Source organism: Rhinatrema bivittatum, chromosome 8 (genome assembly GCF_901001135.1).
Source record: "Rhinatrema bivittatum chromosome 8, aRhiBiv1.1, whole genome shotgun sequence".
NCBI lineage: Eukaryota > Metazoa > Chordata > Amphibia > Gymnophiona > Rhinatrematidae > Rhinatrema > Rhinatrema bivittatum.
Genome location: NC_042622.1, coordinates 106,585,360 through 106,604,841, shown reverse-complemented (window position 1 = coordinate 106,604,841; position 19,482 = coordinate 106,585,360). Strand labels below are relative to the sequence as shown.

The following is a 19,482-nucleotide window of genomic DNA, read 5'->3' as shown; positions in this document are numbered from 1 at the left end:
CAGGACAGAATACTAGAAATCAAAGAGAATGTAAAGGTGCATAAAAAGCAAAATTCTAACAATAGGAGATAACAGTAGGAGATAACTTAACATACCTGCTCTCGTCAACACTACACTTGTATAAAGTTCTGTATGCAGTATCAGACTTGCGAGCATGTTATAAAATTGGGCGTACATGTGTGCGCGCGTGTATGTTTGAAAATTCACCCCATAATGTTTTAAAAGTTCAGCACTGAGGCTTCTAAATTTGGCTGAAAATAGATTCCAAATTGAGCTTAAATTTAGGAGTTCAACTTTTTTTTGAATCTTGGCCCCCTGGTAAAACCGGGCTGCTATATTTTTCAAACATGGTTCAACAGCAGGATCCATGATATTTAGGTAAAACCTAGTAAGGTTACAGAGGGACAGAGGGATTACAGTTTTATCAGCAGAAATCTCATTGAAGATATGGCAGATTATCCAGGACAGCTATAACAATATCTGACAGGTTTCCATAAAGTACAAGAAGGTAATATTTTTTTCCATAAAAGCTCAAGCACAAGGGGTTGTGAAGTTAGAAGGGAGGCTCAGAGAGGGTAGTAGATGTTTGCAATCACCTACCTCTTCAGATGGCAGCAACTAAAGCTGTGGCAGAATTCATGAATGCTTGGGACAGGTGCAAAGGACAATGGTGAGGACAAGGAAAGGAAAGGAATGGACCTTTCGCAGGGGCTGCAGTGACACAGTGGGCAGGAGCAAATGGGCAATCTGGGAGAGCCACATGCTTTTTAATTGCTGAAAATGACAATCTTTGACTACCTTACAAACTTTATAACATTCCTAATTTGGTCGTGCAAATATCTGTCGTTGGAAGCAATGTTAGGGTATGCATCTCTGTTCCGTGAAAACGACATGCCATTGCTAGGAGATTCTGACTGCAGGATTCTGACTTTCTGGATCCTCTTGATACATGAAGCAGAAAGTCGGACATTTTTCACAGATCAATTGAACTTAATTTATTTGCTAAGAAACAAACATGGGTAATTATCTTTCATTAAACATACACATTATGGGAATTTAACCTCAGTCTTATATGAAAATTTAGCTAAGAACAATTTTTTTTTTTATCATAGTTTTTACTTTGAGAACCACAATTACCACATTGTTAAGGCTTCATATTTCCAGGGCTAGGGTAATGTCAATGCTGATTCAGCAGTATGTGGAGACCTTAGCTGATACTGGATGCTAGCAAGCTCTTGTTTGCAAGCCCTCTAATTACTTGCACAGGTTTTAACTTGTGGCTATTTTGTTTTTAGAACAAAAATATAATAAGCAATGTGGCTTCAATAAGTAGCGTAAGATTTGGGTAATGGACTTTTTAGCATGCTTTCTGAAGGAAAGAAAGCTTACGAGATCAACATGTCAGTGTGTAATTGCTTGTCCCCCTCTGGCACCTTTTGTGTTTGGTGTCCTATCCACAACAAATTATCAGGACCCTTTCTTTGCACCTTTTCTAGTTCCACTCAGTCTTCCTTGAGAAAGGGTGACCAGAACTGTACACAATACTCAAGGTACGGTCACATAATAGGGCGATACAGAAGCAATATGATAGTCTCTACTTTATTCTTCATTACTTTTTGGCTTATCTCTAACATCATCTTTGCTTTTTGATTGCCGCCGCACATTGAACCAAGGATTTCAATGTGTTGTCCACAAGGACACAAAAGGGAAGGTGGGTAGCTACACCATCAGTCATCAGATACAAAAGAAGAAGTTGTGGTGTGCAATTAATCTTGTCCAAAAGTTTCAAAAGTTCAAAGAAAACAACTTTTATTTCCTCCAAAAGGTCAAAAAACTGTCTATTATAAAATCCAAATAGCAAATGCTGATGGTTTCCTGGCATGGGCTATTTTCGATATTGTGTCCTTTTCCTGGGCGGAGACAATATGGAACCCAGCACTGGGTACCCGTAAATGGGATTATTTTTCCCTAATTGCACTTTTCCCCATTAAATTTAATGTGACATTCAGATGCACAGTCTAGCATGACCCTTCTGCAGTTCCCTCACAATCTGTTGCTGTTTTTGCAGTTTTGAATTATTTCATGTCATCTGCAAATGTGATCACCTCACTCATTATTTTCTTTTTTAGATTGTTTATGAATATGTTAAACAGCCAGGTCCTAGTACAGATCCTTGGGGAAATCCACAATGACCTTTCTACATAGTCCTATTCTCTATTTCCTGTTTCCTGATTTTTATCCAGTTACAATCAACAATAAGACATGTTGTTTTGGCCTAGCTTGATGGTACTCTGTTATAGAGTCCATCAAGCTAGGGTGAGAAAACATAGTAGAAATTTCATTTTTGTGAGGCTTTCCTCACTCCAAATGATGTCAAATCTTCACCAAGGTGTACTGTGCTGTTTGTACATCTCACTCTACATGAAAAACTGGCCCCTAAACCCTAAACCACCACCAACACTTCACCTCGAACTATTACATGCCCCTCCTATAGGCATATAAATAGTTGTACTTATAATATTGATCGCTCTGCCTGAAGTTGATATTAACAGTTCACGTGAGATTTATGTAGAATTCTTTACCTTCACTAGTTAAAAGTGATGATGAGGATGCAGATATAAAGCCAAGCAAAGGACAGATTAACCAAGGAAAAGGCAGTGATGATGGAAAGGACCCAAGAAGACCCAAACGACCAAGGACAATACTTACCACACAGCAGAGAAGAGCCTTTAAAGCATCCTTTGAAGTATCCTCCAAACCTTGTAGGAAGGTAAGTCTCTGTTTTTATATTCTTACAATGGGTTTATGTGTGTTTGGAAGGGGGGTTGCTTTTCATTATTTTTTTTTTAAACCAACCATTTTGGCCACTTAAAATTAAGTTAACAAACTTAGGGCTGGATTTACTAATACTGCCGGGCTCTTTGAATCCCGTGGTAATGGGGGGCGGGGGTGGTGGTGAAATGGGGGGCGGTCCTGCGATAGCTGGCAGCAATCGCACCGGCATCGTGCGAAATAACTACACCATAAAAGGTGTAGTTATTCGGTGTGAAACTGGCAGCAAAATAGATGCGTACCTTTCGCTGTCGGCGAAGTCTTCGCGGCATCAGCCCCGGTGCCACCCCGACTCCTCCTTTTCCAGGGCTGACACCGCCCTGACTCCGCCCCGATCTTGGTATCGCATGCGATCTGCTTGGAAAATGACCTCCTTAGGCCTATATTTTCTAAAATACTGCGGCGGCGTGAATCGTGTGGTGCAGGGGGGCGGGCCTGCAATAGCCGGCAGCGATCGCACCTCTGCGGTGTGATCGCTGCCGGCTTTCGCACCCAATAGCGCCATCATAAAAGGTGGTGCTATTGGGTGCGAAATGGGCAGTAAAAAGGCTCTTACCTTTTCTCCGTCCACGCTGTCTTCGCGGCGTCCGCCCCGACTCCTCCTCTTCCGGGGCAGACGCCGCCCCGACTCCGCCCCTTTTTAGCTATCGCATGCTAGCTTTAAAAAATGACCCCCTTAGGCCATTTTATAACGTGTATTGCAAATGTTTTTAAAGGAGAACTGTAGAAAAGAGTTCTATTACTAATCATCTATCTACTCATCTACTACTTTATCTCTTCATTTATTTATTAATTACATTTTGAAAAGCAAACATTCTTTTTTAATACATTTGTATTAGTTTTAAGCATATTTAAGTATTACATAGCAATAAGAGCTATAGGGGCACTTATCAAACTGCCTGCATTGGTGCAAATACTGAAGGTAATTTGCACCAATAATAAAACAAAACTCTGCATATAATTTTGCTTTGATTATTGCCATGGGAAAAAGTACCCACAGAGATTTGCACCTGTTTTTCCTGTGGGTACCTTTCCCAATGTGCATAGTTTGGAAAAATGGAAAGACTACATGTGTTGTTGCCTCCCTCAACCTAACCCTGCCCAAAAGAAAGCTTCCCAGCTTATGCGCCTCCCACCTTATCCACACTGAGGGAGGACAGTTTTCAACAAGCCCATTTCCCTGGTTAAAATGCTGTTATACTCGCAGAAATGACTTTGAAAATTGCCTTTCCCATATTCATTCTTAATTATTTTTTGTTTTCTCTATTGCCATTCTAGAATCAAATTCAAGGACTTTCCATGAAATAGCATCACAATTATTACATAACATGGAATTTAATATGAAATATGTGTGTGTGTTTGCCTATATATTTGCACACTGATGCATAAGAGGCAAAGAATCAGATATGAGGGAATATATTCAATGGTGAATGGGGCTATAGCATAACTCCTTGTGAAATTCCATTTTTATTAAAGTGCATGTGATCAGTATTGTATACTAAGTTCATTCACTTTGCATGAAGCTGTCCACTTAGTCCAGTAAGACGTACCTCTTGCAGTTTGTTTGATGGCCTTTATTTTTATGTTTCTACGTGAGCTAACAAAGCAAACACATTACTTTATCTGAGAAATTATTGTGTACTTTTGAATTGACTGAGTAGTCCACATGCTTGACCAAGTACAGAAGTAGTTCTTTTGAAAATATGATCCAATGGAGATAATTTTCAATAGGATTTATGGGCTTGATTTTAAAAAGCATTTACTCACTTAAAACTGGATTTTACTCGAGTAAATGCACTTTACTCGTGTAAGTGGGTTTTTGAAAATTGCCACAATATATGCCATGAATTGTCCATAGGATTTGCTCACGTAAGTGTCCTTTACTCAAGTAAATGGCTTTTGAAAATTGCTAAAATAGCAGTTACATTTATACGTGTAAATCCTTATGAAAATTACCCCCTGTGTGCATAAAAAGACTTTACATACATTTGGAAAGTCACTACTTTTATGGGCGTAACTCCTTTGGAATTTCACTGAATTTTCAAAAGGTTTTATGTGCACAAGTGGGTTTTTGAAAATAGCTACAATATATGCTACTTTGACACATGCAACTCCTTTGAAAAAACTCGAGAGCATTTAACGATGCACATGTGGTCTATGGAAAATACATCACATTCTTTACTTTTATTCATGCAGGTGAGAGAAACATTAGCAGCAGAGACAGGACTGAGCGTAAGAGTTGTCCAGGTTTGGTTCCAGAACCAAAGAGCAAAGGTGAGTTCTCCACACTGCTAGAAGCAAAATTCTCAATTCATGCTCATAATTACAGCCCTTCACTATCCCCTAATAAGCTCATCATATTTATCCTAATTAATTTCCCTTTTTTTTTTACTGTTGTGATTTAAGCTTACTACCCTGCATCATAAAAATGAAAATATTTTTTAAAAAACTTTAAATAAAACCTACATGAAATATAGAAACCCGGTGAAAGAATAACCATCAAAATTAATTACATAAAATATGGCTGTTATACAATAGCTGATTAAAATACATGAGCGTATTAGCATATTGAAATGGAATTTATTTTTCTCTTCAGATGAAGAAGCTTGCACGTCGGCACCAACAGCAGCAAGAACAGCAAAACTCTCAGAGACTTGGACAGGGTGAGTGAACATTTGCAAATAAATTAGGGATGCAATTTCATCAGAAATCCTTTATTATTTAAAACGAAATGGAAAAAAAAAATGAACAAAAATTCCTCCAAGGTTCTCCCTGTATAGCCCCTGACCCCACCAACCCCAACATCTAATCTTGTCCATAGGCCCCGAAGACTCTTCAGGGGCAAGAGTGATCCCTAGGCATTCCTGCCCTGCTGATGCAATTATAGAAAATGGCGCTGCTTGGCACAAAGCCTGCACCATTATGGATAATTACCATACAATTGCTGGCACCATTTTGTGTGGAAATTATCCACAATGTCACTAGCCTCAGATTGACTGATGCCATTTTCTGCAATTACATCAGCAGGAAAGCAGTGACTGCTGCTCCTAAAGAGTCTTCATAGAATATGGATGGGGTTATGAGGCTCAAGGCTATGAAGGTAACTTTCAAACAACCCCATGTGGCTCCATATATGCTCGTACATGGCCACGTGGTGATCTACTATAGTATTTTATAACCAGCAGGTATCAGGGTTGCGCAGATTGGGGCAGATTTTCAAAGGGGAACACGCGTAAGATAAGTGCGTACCCCCCGAAAACCTACCCCAAGCTCCCCCTGCGCGCGCTGAGCCTATGTTGAATAGGCTTGGCGGCGCGTGCAAGCCCCGGGACGCGCGTAAGTCCCGGGGCTTTGCTAGGGGGGCGTGTCGGGGGCGGTGCAACATTCGGGGGTGTTCAGGGGGCATGTCAGGGGCGTGGTGCTGGTCCAGGGGCGTTCCGGGGGCGTGGCCGAAGCCTCCGGACCAGCCCCCGGGTCAGGTGATGGCACGCCAGCAGCCCACCGGAGAATAGTTATGCCTACCTCGGGCAGGCGTAACTTTTCAAACAAAGGTAGGGGGGTTTAGATAGGGCTGGGGGTATGGGTTAGGTAGGGGAAGAAAGGGGAAGGTGCGGGGGGGTGGAAGGAAAGTTCCCTCCGAGGTCGCTCCGATTTCGAAGTGGCCTTGGAGGGAATGGAGGCAGGCTGCGCGGCTCGGCGTGCGCAGGCTGCCGATTTTGTGCAGTCTTGGCGCGCTGACCCCGGATTTTAAAAGATACCGCGGCTACACGTGTATCTATTAAAATCCGGCGTACCCTTGTTTGCGCCGGTCGTGCGAACAAAAGTACGCGCGGGCGTACTTTTTAAAAATCTGCCCCATTATGGGGTAGATTTTACAAATCTACGCACGCGCGTACTTTTGTTCATGCACCAGGCGCAAACAAAAGTACGCGGGATTTTATAAGATACGCGCATAGCCGCGCATTTCTTATAAAATCCGGGGTCGGCGCGCGCTGCCTGTTCCCTCCGAGGCCGCTCCGAAATCGGAGCAGCTTCGGAGGGAACTTTCCATTCACCCCCCCCACACCTTTCCCTCCCTTCCCCTACCTAACCCACCCCCTCCCTATCTTTATCTTAAAAGTTACTACTGCTTCCGGGCAGTAGCAACTTACGCACGCCGGTGCGGCAGGCCCCGACACAGGCCGCTGTGTCAGGGCACTCGGCCACGCCCCCGAAACGCCCCCGAGCTGGAAACATGCCCCCGGACATGCCCCAAAAACGCCGCGTCACTCCCGACATGCCCCCCGACACGCCCCCCCCCCAGGCAAGCCTCGGGACTTACTCGCATCCCGGGGCTTGCGCGCGCCGCCGAGCCTATGCAAAATAGGCTCGGCGCGCGCGGGGGGGGTTAAAAGGGTTACTCGCGTACCTTATGCTCGTAACCCTTTTAAAATCCGGCCCTATGTGTATGTCTCCTTAAGTGCGAATACCTGCAATGCATTGAAAGCATGTACTTTTATCTATTTTAAAAATGTACGCACGTATTTACATGCAAAAAGAATTGTGATTTGCTTGCAGAAACCCTTTTTATGCACAGAAGTCTGTATGTTTTAAAACATGCACACATAATTGAAATCACCATTTCTTTGAAACCTCTGCCAGTTCACCCAATTATTCTCCAGGTCATCAAGACCCTCCTAGTTCTTCACTATGAACTAGTAGTAAACAATACACAAGTCTGATATCAATTGCACTAAATAATTAGCAGGGGTAAAATTACACAAATAAGTTGCTAAATGTATGCAAGCACCTCTTGGCCCCACCCTGGAACGTCCCCAGACCTTCCATATTTTTGCACATAAATGTGCATACAAGACCAAAAATATGCACATATTTTGATGTTTATAAAATAGCGGGTACACGAGTAGTAGCTACTTTCATGCATATATGCTAATTTTAAACATGTAAATGTTTTGAAATTCACCCCAAAGTGTGGAAGGCCTGAGAAGTGGGGGTTTTTTGAATGGTGGCTTCACACTCATGTGAGGAAGGGGAGGCTGAACTTGACATTTTTTTTTGTTTTCTTTTCCAATTCTTATTTTGATAGTTATTTTTTCATTTGAAATTAATGAAACTGAATGAAATAAAAAATTAAACGAACAATTGTCTGTATACGCCCCTCTAATAAGCAAAAAGTAATAATTTTAGGGGAAAGTGTATTTTTAATTTGTAAATTGCGTCATAATAAGCAGCTACATTAGAAAAATTATTTTCTGCTGAATGCTTCTATGACTGGCATTTATTTACAGTTCATCCAGTGGGATACTGTCCAAATAAGTTAGACTTGAAAGAAAAACCAACTTAATGATGCTTATCAAAATACATGATGGGCTTTTCCATGTGTATATGCAATTTGAAGCCACTAAGAGGGTAATTTTATAAAAGCATTATGTGGTAAAAATTTACCTAAATTACACCAATTTTCAAAGCAAACTTATGTGCATAAATCCACTTTGAAACTTATCCTACCAAGTTTATCCACACTCCATTATATATGGTACTATGTGGGGCAAGGAAGGAATTTGCATGCATACTTTTGGAAATCCAACAGTATGAGCCCAATTTTTAAACCTATCCATGAAACAGTATTTGCGAGCATAAGTGGGCAATGCAGAGATTAGTGCTAATCTTTTATAAACTTTGTAACTGGGCCTGTAGCTTATAAAATACCACTTGTTTCTGTTCCAAAACTGCACGCGTATGTTTCAATATGTGCATATATTTCTAATACAAAAATTGCATACTGTCTTTATAAACATACACGTGTATAATTTATATGCAAAATGACTGTGCCACTGAGAGAATAAACATCCAGAATTAAACACAGAGGCATATATTTTAGAGCATATACACATATACCATTTTGAAAATACTTGTGTGAGTACTTGGAATAACCACTCCAGTTTGCCGATACCTCCACCAATTTATCTATGCCTTCTCCAGTTCACCTAGACCTAGCAATACTCCCTGAGCCCCAACAATTCACCCAGACCTCCACCCAAAACAGCAGACAATAGAACAGTCTGATTTCACTTGTGCAAATCAAATGGCAGGTGTAAAAGTGTACAAATAAATTCATTAATGTAAATATGCATATCTCGTACAAAATAGTAACTACCGTGTGCACATCTAAACCCCTCCCCTAAACTGACCCATGTTTCCCCTGATAAAATATACATGTGAAACCTAAAATATGCATATCCACTTGAGGGGTATAAAATAGAATAAGTGTGCATACATGCTATTTTTACAACACAAAATTCCTTTGAAATAACGGGGGCAACCGGACACCCTGGAGTTCCCCTCCCCTTTTGCTCTCTCCATAGACAAGCAGCACAATTAGCACCGTTCAAACAGGTTGGATGTAAATGTCTGCAGTCATTTATTAGATACTATAACTAGGAAATCTAATTGGGTTTTGAGTCCACTACGATTACCTAACATTTCCCCATGGGAAGGTGCCTCTGTAATTACCAATCTCACGATCGCACCCTAGCAAATCACCCAAGGCCTTGCTTCGCCCACGGATTTTGAAATGATGTTATCCTAGAGGGGTCATATCGGTAAACCACTGCTCAGCAAGCTTACAAGCACCCCTCGCACAACCGCAGTCCTAGCAGCGTTTGTCAAGGACCATTCCCCGGGCCCGACATGGAAGCCTTTATGGAGGAGGGCCCTAGCTCCCTCCTAATATTTGGCACCTTCCCTACTACTTGACGCTGCCCCTTTCCTCTTCTCTGTGGTCAGACTTGGCCACCATGGTACAACAGGATCATAACATAAACTGAAGGTAGCAGGGATAACAAAGCCTCCCACCAGTAACCTAATTTAACATAACACTTCTAAATACACAATTAAGCTGATGGGAGGTGATGAAACCGCATGGCGCCGGGGAAGAGAGCCGCCGAGAATAGGGGACCTACAAATGCTGATGGGACTTTAAATCTCCCACCCCCCCCCCCCCCAATATAATCTGATGCCACGGCAGCAGTGGTGCGGCTTGATATCAACGCGATATGCATCGAGCCAATTCCACCGTGCCACATCATCCAGGGACACGAGGGAGGAGCACCCACTCACACCGGCCTCATTCAAATGCGTCCAGCACCATAATGCTTGGACGGAGGGGCGCAGGAGAAGTGATGGCTGCCACTGCCCACCATCACCCCCCAACAATGATGTCCGAGGTAGCACCAGGTAAGGGTGGGCCCTCTTGCTGGGTGCCTCTGATACCTGTTATTTGCAGCACCCACTCATCTGTGCTTGGGGCTGCCCTTATTTACTCCTATATGTTTAAGCCAAACCCCTCTCTGGGGAATGCTTCCACTCAGTCCAGGTAAACTTACATGTGAACTGTCAGTGTGACTGTAAGCTTACCCAAGAATTGGATGGGCAAGTTTGTAAAAGCTAAAGAATTTTCACTATGGCATCAAAGGACTATCAAGTTGTACAAGTTTGTTTCACCATCATATTTCAGACTCAAGCAACACACATACCATGTGATTTATGCACATAAATGTCAACCCAGCCCAGGCTCCATCCCCCAATACCTTTCCTTGATACACTTAAAATTACATGCATGCAGATAAATATACCCGCATAGCAGCTTGGTAGTTTTCAAAAGGGCCATTCTGGTGAGTAAAGCCCTGTTTTACCCCCAGAAGTCTCTTAGAAAATTAAGAGGGCAAGTCTCAAATAGCCCAAACAACTCCAAAGCATGTAGGTATTTTTACCACACATACTTGCAGCTAAGTTTCAAAGAGAAATAACTCAGGTAGTTTCTCTTTGAAAGTTAGTTAGCATGATGTAAACTCAATTAAAACACTCACATACTTTGCACCTGCTATTTGTGCGGTCAACCAATGGTGGGGGAGGTTAAAATAGCGTGCTTACTTTTGGAAATCCCATACATGCAAGTTGTATTCTTGCTCAACTTAAACATGCCCATATAAGCACCTCTTTTTAACCCTACTAAAAGGATTTTTTAAAATTTAGTTTAATTTTTTTTGTTTTGTTTTGCCATTTTTAGTATGCATTAAATGGTTTTAATGTGCATTAAATAGTTTCAGTATTCATTCCAGTTCTATAGTCAGATTGCTGAGAAACTGAACATGGAGGCATGAGCATTACACACTGCTGTGGTTTCAGTAGCTTTTCTAAGTAGCTTTCAACCCAATTAGCAAACGCTAAATAAATTCTCTTGCTATTCTGCAGAAGTCATGTCCAATCGAATGGAAGGGATGATGACATCTTATACACCACTTGTAACGCCGCAGCAGCAAATTGTAGCAATGGATCAAAACAGCTACAGCACAGATCCATTTCAACAGGGTCTGACCCCTCCTCAAATGCCAGGTGACCACATGAACCCTTATGGTAAGGCTTAGGATAGAGCATTGCATTCAGTAAGAAGCTGCCACGCTCATACATGGAAGACCTCTACTCAGTTTACCATGAAAGAGCAGTTTGAGGATTTTTAGCCTACTATATGTATCTGAAAGAGCCTGTCTGTCTTAGAGATATCCACAAAAAAGCAGGAACAGCAAAACAATATTAACCAGGTGAAAAGTTCAGATCAAAGTAATGCAGAAACAGTACTATTATTGGGTGTATGAGTAAGACTTCTATCGAAAGAGATTCCCCAGTCTACTCAATCAGTCACCACAGCCCATTAAGGGTAACAGGCATAATTATTTTTCAAGACAATTTTTGTTGCAATTTAAAAGCATCATTTATAGACTCATATAACTAACAGTAAATTATTATTGACTCTATAAGTGATGCTTTTAAAGTGAATGAGGAGATTTGAGGGGGGAGAGAGTAAGGAGATCAGAGGGAGGAGAGGGAAATTGAGTAAAGGGATTGGTGGGCTGTGAGTTGTGGAGGGGAAACAGTGAGTGAGGTGATCGAAATTGTGGGTGTGAATGAGGAGATCAGTGGGACTGTGAGGTATGAGTGAGATAAATGAGGTGATTGGAGGAGGCAGGGAAGAAGTGAATGGGGGAGGGAAAGGGATAGGAGGATGTGAGGTGAAGGGAGGGAGTTAGTGAGTGAGGTTAGCATATGGTGCTGCTCCCTTACTTCTTTCCCTGAGGTGCAAAGAGCAGGATGCACTTATGAATTCCAGACCCTTCCCCACTCTGTCTGAGGAAGATGAGAAGAGTGGGTGGTGCATTCTAGTCTGCTCCCACTCCCAAGACAGATGGTAGCTAGTTGATTCTGGCTCAAAGAGGAGACCTGTAGTTTACTGGTCAAGGCGAGAGAGGAGGAGAGATGCTTGAGAGTATAATTTTCTGGGAAAGAGGAATTCGTGGCCATTGGTTGGGAGTGGGTCTTAAGAGCCATCAGTGATTGGGAATGAGATTTGAGGGCTCTAGAATCACTGGATGAATCACAAAGGGTGGGGGATGGAAAACCAGGATCACCAAGATAGGGAGGAGGACGATAGACAAAACAAGCCCCACTCTCTCTACACTCCTCCTACTCCTTATCTCAATGGCTCTCTTGCAGCCCCCAACAGTGTTTAACCCCCAGTTGTCCTTCACCCACTAATGCTTACTGAGTGAAGAATAGCTGGAGGTTCACCATTGGTGGGGGCTAGGGATGAAGGATCACTGGGATCAGGAGGAGGAAGAGTGTAAAGGGATGTTTACCTATAAGTGTGTGAGATAGTGTACGTGTTTAGGAAAGAGAGCTCTCAAGCGGCCCCAGTGCTGGCCCCCCTCTCCCCCACAGGTCACACTCTACCCTGGCTGCTCCCCCAGTCTGCCTTCCACTTCCCCCATGGCACAGTTCCACTTACTTTTTGTCTACAAATTAAGCTCTGAAAAAGATGGCGCGAGTTATGCCCTTCACCAATAATTAGCTGAAATGTAGAGTTACATAATGCATGACAAAATTACAAGGCTTGATTTTCTTCAGCACTTCTTTAACTACATTTACTTTGCCCTGAAATAAATATATATGAAAACAAAGACATGTTTTTGAATGAATGCATAATCGGGGGTGGGGGGAATCTGGTTTAAAAGTTTCTTATGCCTAGTACGTAAGTTAAATTAGCAATAGGTATTTGATCTGCAAAAGGGATACTGCAGGCCTGCAAAGAAAATACATTTTTCATTCTTGGTAAAAGAATTTTATCATAAAACAGTCCTGGTTCACAGACATCCATTAAGGGAATAAATCAATTAAGAATATTTTATTTTGTCAAGCAAGGATATGTATTTAGGGCCTGCTTCACAAAGCATTTTTCTCCATATACCTAGAATGGGAAAAATTCTTTTGCGCATTAGGCCCTTGTTTTATTGGGAAGGAATATTTAATTTCATCAGTTTTGGGGAGCAAACTTTTATTGTGCTATTTTCAAAGATCAGGTTACCAATGTCAACAAATAGTGAGTTCTAAGAGAGTCCTATAAATAATTCTGTAATAGTTTTTTATTTAAATGTTAAATAATTTACTTTACATGGGGCAATCATGTTCTTAATGTATGAATTATATCCATGTTATGGACTTATTGATATTTAGACTATTCAAAACTCCTAGCAACATTCATTTGGCCATTTTGGTAGATTGTTGCTTTTGAAAATGACTTAAACACCGATAGTCAAATGGAGAAAAAGAGATCATACCAAATTGAAAATCCAAAGGAAGAGAATGTGATATTATTGAACTTTGGATCTGAAAGAACATTCAAAACCCAATTTAGATACTGTATTTTCAATAATTTAAAAAAGGCAGTCATTATTTTAAAAGGTGCATATAGTCCTGTGTCAGAGATGACTCAGTTCTCCAACACATCTGTGTTTTGCGGGCAGCTGCATCAGGAGGGACAGGCAAAGGAATCTTTTAAGTGGTTCTGAAAAATTAATTCAAAAAATGCAATTGAATAAATAAATATAGGTAATCGTAAAGATCAACAAAAGGCTAACAGCAACCGACGGAATGCTAATAACAAACCTTACAGGAGTGATCATATGGCATATCAGATGACTGCGGCAGGACACAGTAAAAACAGCTGATTAAAATGTACACTGACTTCAAAAGCACACCAAAAAGCAATGGTCAAAAGAACCAATCAGGAGAGAGCATGGGACAACCAATCAGAGAAAAGCAATAAAGTAGCCAATCAGAAATCAAGAATGGAAAACTCAATTTCTTTATTCATGCCATGTGCTCAAAAGGTAATCAATTCAAAAATCCAAGATTGTTCCTTTTGTACCAAAAAAATAGAAAAGCCACCACCGAGGGAATGACCATCCTCGTTTCCTCCGCAACAATATCCCCACAGGACAGTTTCTCCAGTGAAGATGCTTGTGTTCCTTACAAGCTGACTTCATTGAACAAGCCCAGGTTATGAAGTCCCAGTTTTTACAATGGGGTTTTCCACCACTCATTATTAAAAAAGCATTTAAAGGGGCCCTTGTCATTAACAACGACCACTTATTTATTCTTCCAGTGAACACCAAATCTGATCGTATCATTTGTGTTCTCCCATTTTCAAGCAGTATCAATGGAGCATTAAGCGCCATTGGCAGGTGCTTGCCCCACATACCATTTGTTCTGAAGCCCCTTTGTTTGCCTTTTGCAGAGGTAAAAATCTGCAAACCCTATTAGAGTCCTTTGAACTACGCTCATTAGCTCCAGTTGACCAGTGATGCTCTCTGGCCATTTTCATTGCGGCACTTGTTCAGCCTGCCAAATCTTCTGCTTCTTTATCTGAATTAAGTGTACATTCTAAATAAATACTCAGATTGTAGCACTACAGGGATGGTGTATGTGATACATTGACCATGTCCTTTACTGTGAACTAAAGTCTAGCAGCTTTGAACACTGCTTCTGCTTACACCACTCAAAGAGCAAGGGCACGGTTAGAAAAAAACACCAAATTTCTGACCTCTCTTTCTTTGTTATTGAAGTTGTTGATTTCTCCAGCCACAGTGGCGACTTCTCCACTTTTTTTTGGTACAAAAGGAACAACGCTGTATTTTTTAAATGTAATACCCTTTCACCAAATGATATGAATAACTATTTATTTCTTTATAAAATGTATAGCCTGCTAATCCATAGACATCAGTGGGTTAACCATAAACATTCTCAGTATTAATAGAAACAAAACTCAATGCAATGCTGAGATGTAACATTTAAACAGACAGGATTAAAACATACATACAAGGTACGGTGGCTGGTTCTCAAGCACATGTATCACAGTGGCCAAGCATGGAAGTGGCCAAAAGGGTAAATTAGCCTGGAAATGCAGAAGAAAACAGAGGCAATATCAGAAGTTTTCTGACGCGCAATAGGTCATTTTCTGCCTTTAGGACATCTGAGAGTTCTTTGCATAGTTGATAACCTGCAACACTAAAAATACGGTCACAACACTGGGCTAATAAGATCTTTTTAAAATCAGGGACAACTAACAGACCTTTTGATGTGGATTGTAAAGTACGGGTGGGGCAGTAGATGACAGGTTTGGGACAACCACTAGGTGCAAGGACTTTAATAGATTTAAATACTAATGTCAGGATTTTAAATCTAATGCGCCTGCATATGGGCAAGCAGTGAAGCTCTGCTAGAGTTGGAGAGATGTGCGTATGTAAAGGAGTCCCAGAGACCAAATGGGCTGCAGAGTTCTGGATGGGCTGTAAGGCTTGCAATGTAGACTGGTAGAAAGAATTGCAGTAGTCTAGAGACAATAGAATTAAAGCCTGTATAAGGAGTAAAGAAACTGAGTGGTCTGCCTTTCTCTGATATTTATATTTTCCTTCCAGTTCTCCATCCTTGCTCTCTGATAGGCTACTTTATTGCTTTTCTCTGATTGGTTGTCCCATGCGGTCTCCTGATTGGTTCTTTGGAATATTACTTTTTGGCATGCTTTAGAATTCCGTGTATTGTGTCCTGCTGCAGTATTCTGATATGCTGTATGATCAGTCCTGTAAGGTTGCTGCCAGTCTTTTGTTGACCTGTACGATTACCTATATTTATTTATTCAATTGTATCTTTTGAATTCATTTTTCAGAACCATTTAAAAGATTCCTTTGCCTGTCTCTCCCGATGCAGCCGCTCTCGAAACACGAACGTGTTGGGGGACTGAGTCATCTCTGTAACAGGACTGTATGCACCTTTCAAAGTAACAACTGCCTTGTTTAAATTATTGAAAATATAGATTGTGTTTATTAAAACGTTCTCTATAGTATCTAAATTGGGTTCTGAGTATACTTTCAGAGCCAGAGTTCAATAGTGTCACATTCTCTTCCTTTGGATTTGAAAATGAATAACATAACTAATACTATTAAAGTCTATTTCCTATTTATTTATTGTATTTCATGTATGAATTATATCAAATGGTTCCAAGGAGATATGCATAATAAAAATTATATAATCTTTTAAACATAAAATTGCTACTACAATTTGTTTGAGATGAAGTGTTACAAAAATTCATAAAAACAGACATATCTATAGTGTCAAGATTTTAAGGGGTGTGCAAATTTTTACTAAATATGGAAATTTCAATGCATTCCTGCAGAGAATCAGGAAAAATTATGAAAACTTGAACCAGACTAAAATTTATGTAGTTTGAGTTCAACCCTGACTTTTCTGCGCATCCTTCATGGTTGTCTTTTAAATGCTTATGCAGCAAAAATACTCTCATTCTAACTTGGCAAATTTCTTTGCAGGGAATGACTCTATATTCCATGACATGGACAGCGATACCTCTTTGACCAGCCTGAGCGACTGTTTTCTTGCCTCGTCGGAAGTGAATTCCATGCAGGCTAGAGTAGGAAATCCAATCGACAGGCTTTACTCAATGCAGAGCTCATATTTTGCTTCATGAAAATTAAAATCAATTAAAAATATCCAGGATTGTCACAGCACACAACAGGTTCTTTTCCAGTACTGACTCTGCAGCCATATGTTGACCCCAGTCCCTCCATTCCCCTTCACCCCCTAGTTCTTCCTTCACAATTATTTCATCACTTCTGCCCAAGAGTGTTCATGGGATGATGACATAAAAAAGCAACAGACCACAGAATTTCTCAACTTCCTTCAGGACATCTGAACAGCATGAGCATCAAAAACTCCAAGTTATAACCAGGATCTTCATTTTTTATAGAACTTGTAAAAACACAAACAGTATTTGTACATGACTTTGTGAAATGACATTGCTTTCCTTAGGATATTTAATATATAGATATATATATATATAAATGTGTGTGTGTGTTTGTGTGTGTGTATATATATATATATATATACATACACAAAACCAGCCACTGATATCGGCATCAGTGATAACATGACAACTAAATTAAGAAGCAGGAGGATTCTCCCTTTTTTGTACTGCATGGATCATCAATACATTGTAGACAACATTGGCCATTTGATCTGTTAGACACTAATGTAAAAGTGACGTTACACATTTGTTTTCCTTATACACTTTTTTCTATATAAACATAGATCGGCTCATTAGTTTATAACCCTCATATTGTATGATACTTAGAATATGGTTCACCAATGGGAATTACAGAGGGATGAGTAATTTCATCTGAATAGTCATAGCTCAAACAGGGACTGCACGTTCAGTAACCAGATGTATACACTAGGAGGTACAGCTGAACACAAGGAAGTGCTTAAAACAAATTAAAAAAAAAAACACAACCCCCCCCCCCCTTTATTTAATAAAACTGATGAAAATAAATAACATTTTCTTTGTAAGTAATTTCAATGTCTAAATCTCAGACCAGGTCATGACTGACATGCACGTGGCATTAAATGTTTTTTTGTCTATTTAGGTTCTGCATGAAACATAGAAATGCAGGCAGCTACTAAAATGCATTTTCTTTTTTCACTTTATAAAAGGTCTTTGTATGACATCACCAAATCATGAAAAAAGTATTAAAATATGTTTCAGAAAGGTGAAAAGAATCATAATCATGGAAATCTAGGCATTTTAAAGAATAGGGCTCATAAGGAATGTATTTGATTTTTATTTTAAATACCATGCATTGGATCAAAATGGATCACTGTTTTTACTGGCATCTCTTACAATTTGCTGCTCCATTTTGATTATCTCCTAAATCATCTATTTTATGAGGAACTCAAGTCTCCCAGGCCTTGATGGTAATTTTATTCCCCTGATAACGTCATCATTATGAATGATTCAGGCTTGGCGGATTTGCTCATTCTTTCTCAGCAGGGAGTATGATGATCCATTTCCACACTATCTCTTCTTCCTCTACCAGTTTTTGCCCCCTAACAATCAGAGTCCTCAGGGCTCTTCCTTCTCATGCCTCCTACCGAGACTTGTTTTCTCCAGCTCTGACATGTTCACCTACAAGGAACCATGGGGTTTGGGGCTTTTAGAAATTGCCATGCCCCTTTTGCCTCATTTCATTGCTGTTTCGATTTGTTTCTGTTTTGTTTGAAAAGTGAGGCATCAGAAAATTATCAAAGCACCTGTGAGACTGACAGAAGAAGGTTAAGGATTTTTAATGCTTGGTGGTTCAGAGTTCCAGTCCCTGTAATAGTTCTGGAAAAAATGTGAGTCTTTGTAGGTTCTGAAGAGGCGCACCATATGGTCTCAAAAGCTCATGTACCACAATCTCCTTTGTTGGGTCTTTGAAACAGTGCTTGGAACTTATCCAGCCAGACTGGTTTTTAATATCTCAACAATGAATATGCATGAGATATATTTTGCATACAGTGGGGGCAGTACATGCAAATACATCTCATGCATATTCACTGAAGAAATCCTAAACATCAGACTGGCTGGGTGGGTCATGGGGACAGAACTGGGAACCAGTGCTTTAAAAGGTATCACAACCTGCAAAGCTTTTTATGCTTTGCAGTTCTGAGAACTTCTCTTTAAGCAGCTTTAGGGGGTGATTTTATAATGCATATCGAGTGCGATAGCATGCGGGGGCGGAGTCGGGGCGGAGTCAGGGCAGCGAGGGGAGGAGTCAGGGTGGCAAGAGGAGGAGTTGGGGTGGTGAGGAGGCAGAGTCCGCGGTGTCTTCGCTGGCGGCGATAAGGTAAGCCACGTTATCATTGCCAGTAGCGCGCCCAATAACACCACTTTTCACAGTGGTGCTATTGGGTGCGAAAGCCGGAAGTGAAAACACCATGGTGGTGCGATGGCTGCTGGCTTTCGCAGGCCTGCCCTCCCCTTCGCCCCCCGCCCCCTGTTTTCACTGGATTCACCATTCTGCGATAGAATGATGAATCCAGGTCATAATTTACAATGACGTAAGTATCATCAGAGACCTAAACAAATTGAGGGCAATTTTCAGAGCTCTTTACTCGGGTAAATAACTTGTCTAAGAATTGTCCTCCTCTGTCCAGCTAAAAGTATGTGCAGACTTTCATAGTATGCAAACTCCTAAGTGGGTTCAAAACAGGCATTCCCATGTGTGTATTTAAGTTGGGAGAGGAGGGGGAGGAAAACAGTGCAAGTACATGGGATTTTCAAATGTCAGCATGCAATATTACCTTTCCTTGACTGCTAGCAGATGCAAAGTACCTGGGTGCTTTTAATGCACTTGCTCCTGTTTCAAAGGGAAGCAATGCACAGCATCTCTCTGAAAATTAGCTGCGATGCATATGGGCAAAGGCAAC

The 19,482-nt window shown here is 40.9% G+C and overlaps 1 protein-coding gene across 1 annotated transcript in view; it reads left to right on the top strand.

Annotated features, from left to right (window-relative positions):
- Positions 1–18,678, top strand: part of LMX1B (LIM homeobox transcription factor 1 beta) — a 315,860-nt gene extending 297,182 nt beyond the window's left edge. The window contains 6 exon segments of the mRNA XM_029614118.1: positions 2,592–2,770; positions 5,029–5,106; positions 5,429–5,495; positions 11,086–11,247; positions 15,890–16,000; positions 16,548–18,678. Of these exon segments, the coding sequence (XP_029469978.1) occupies positions 2,592–2,770; positions 5,029–5,106; positions 5,429–5,495; positions 11,086–11,247; positions 15,890–16,000; positions 16,548–16,705 (755 nt within the window). The 3' untranslated portion in view covers positions 16,706–18,678.
- The last annotated feature ends 804 nt before the right edge of the window (positions 18,679–19,482 follow it).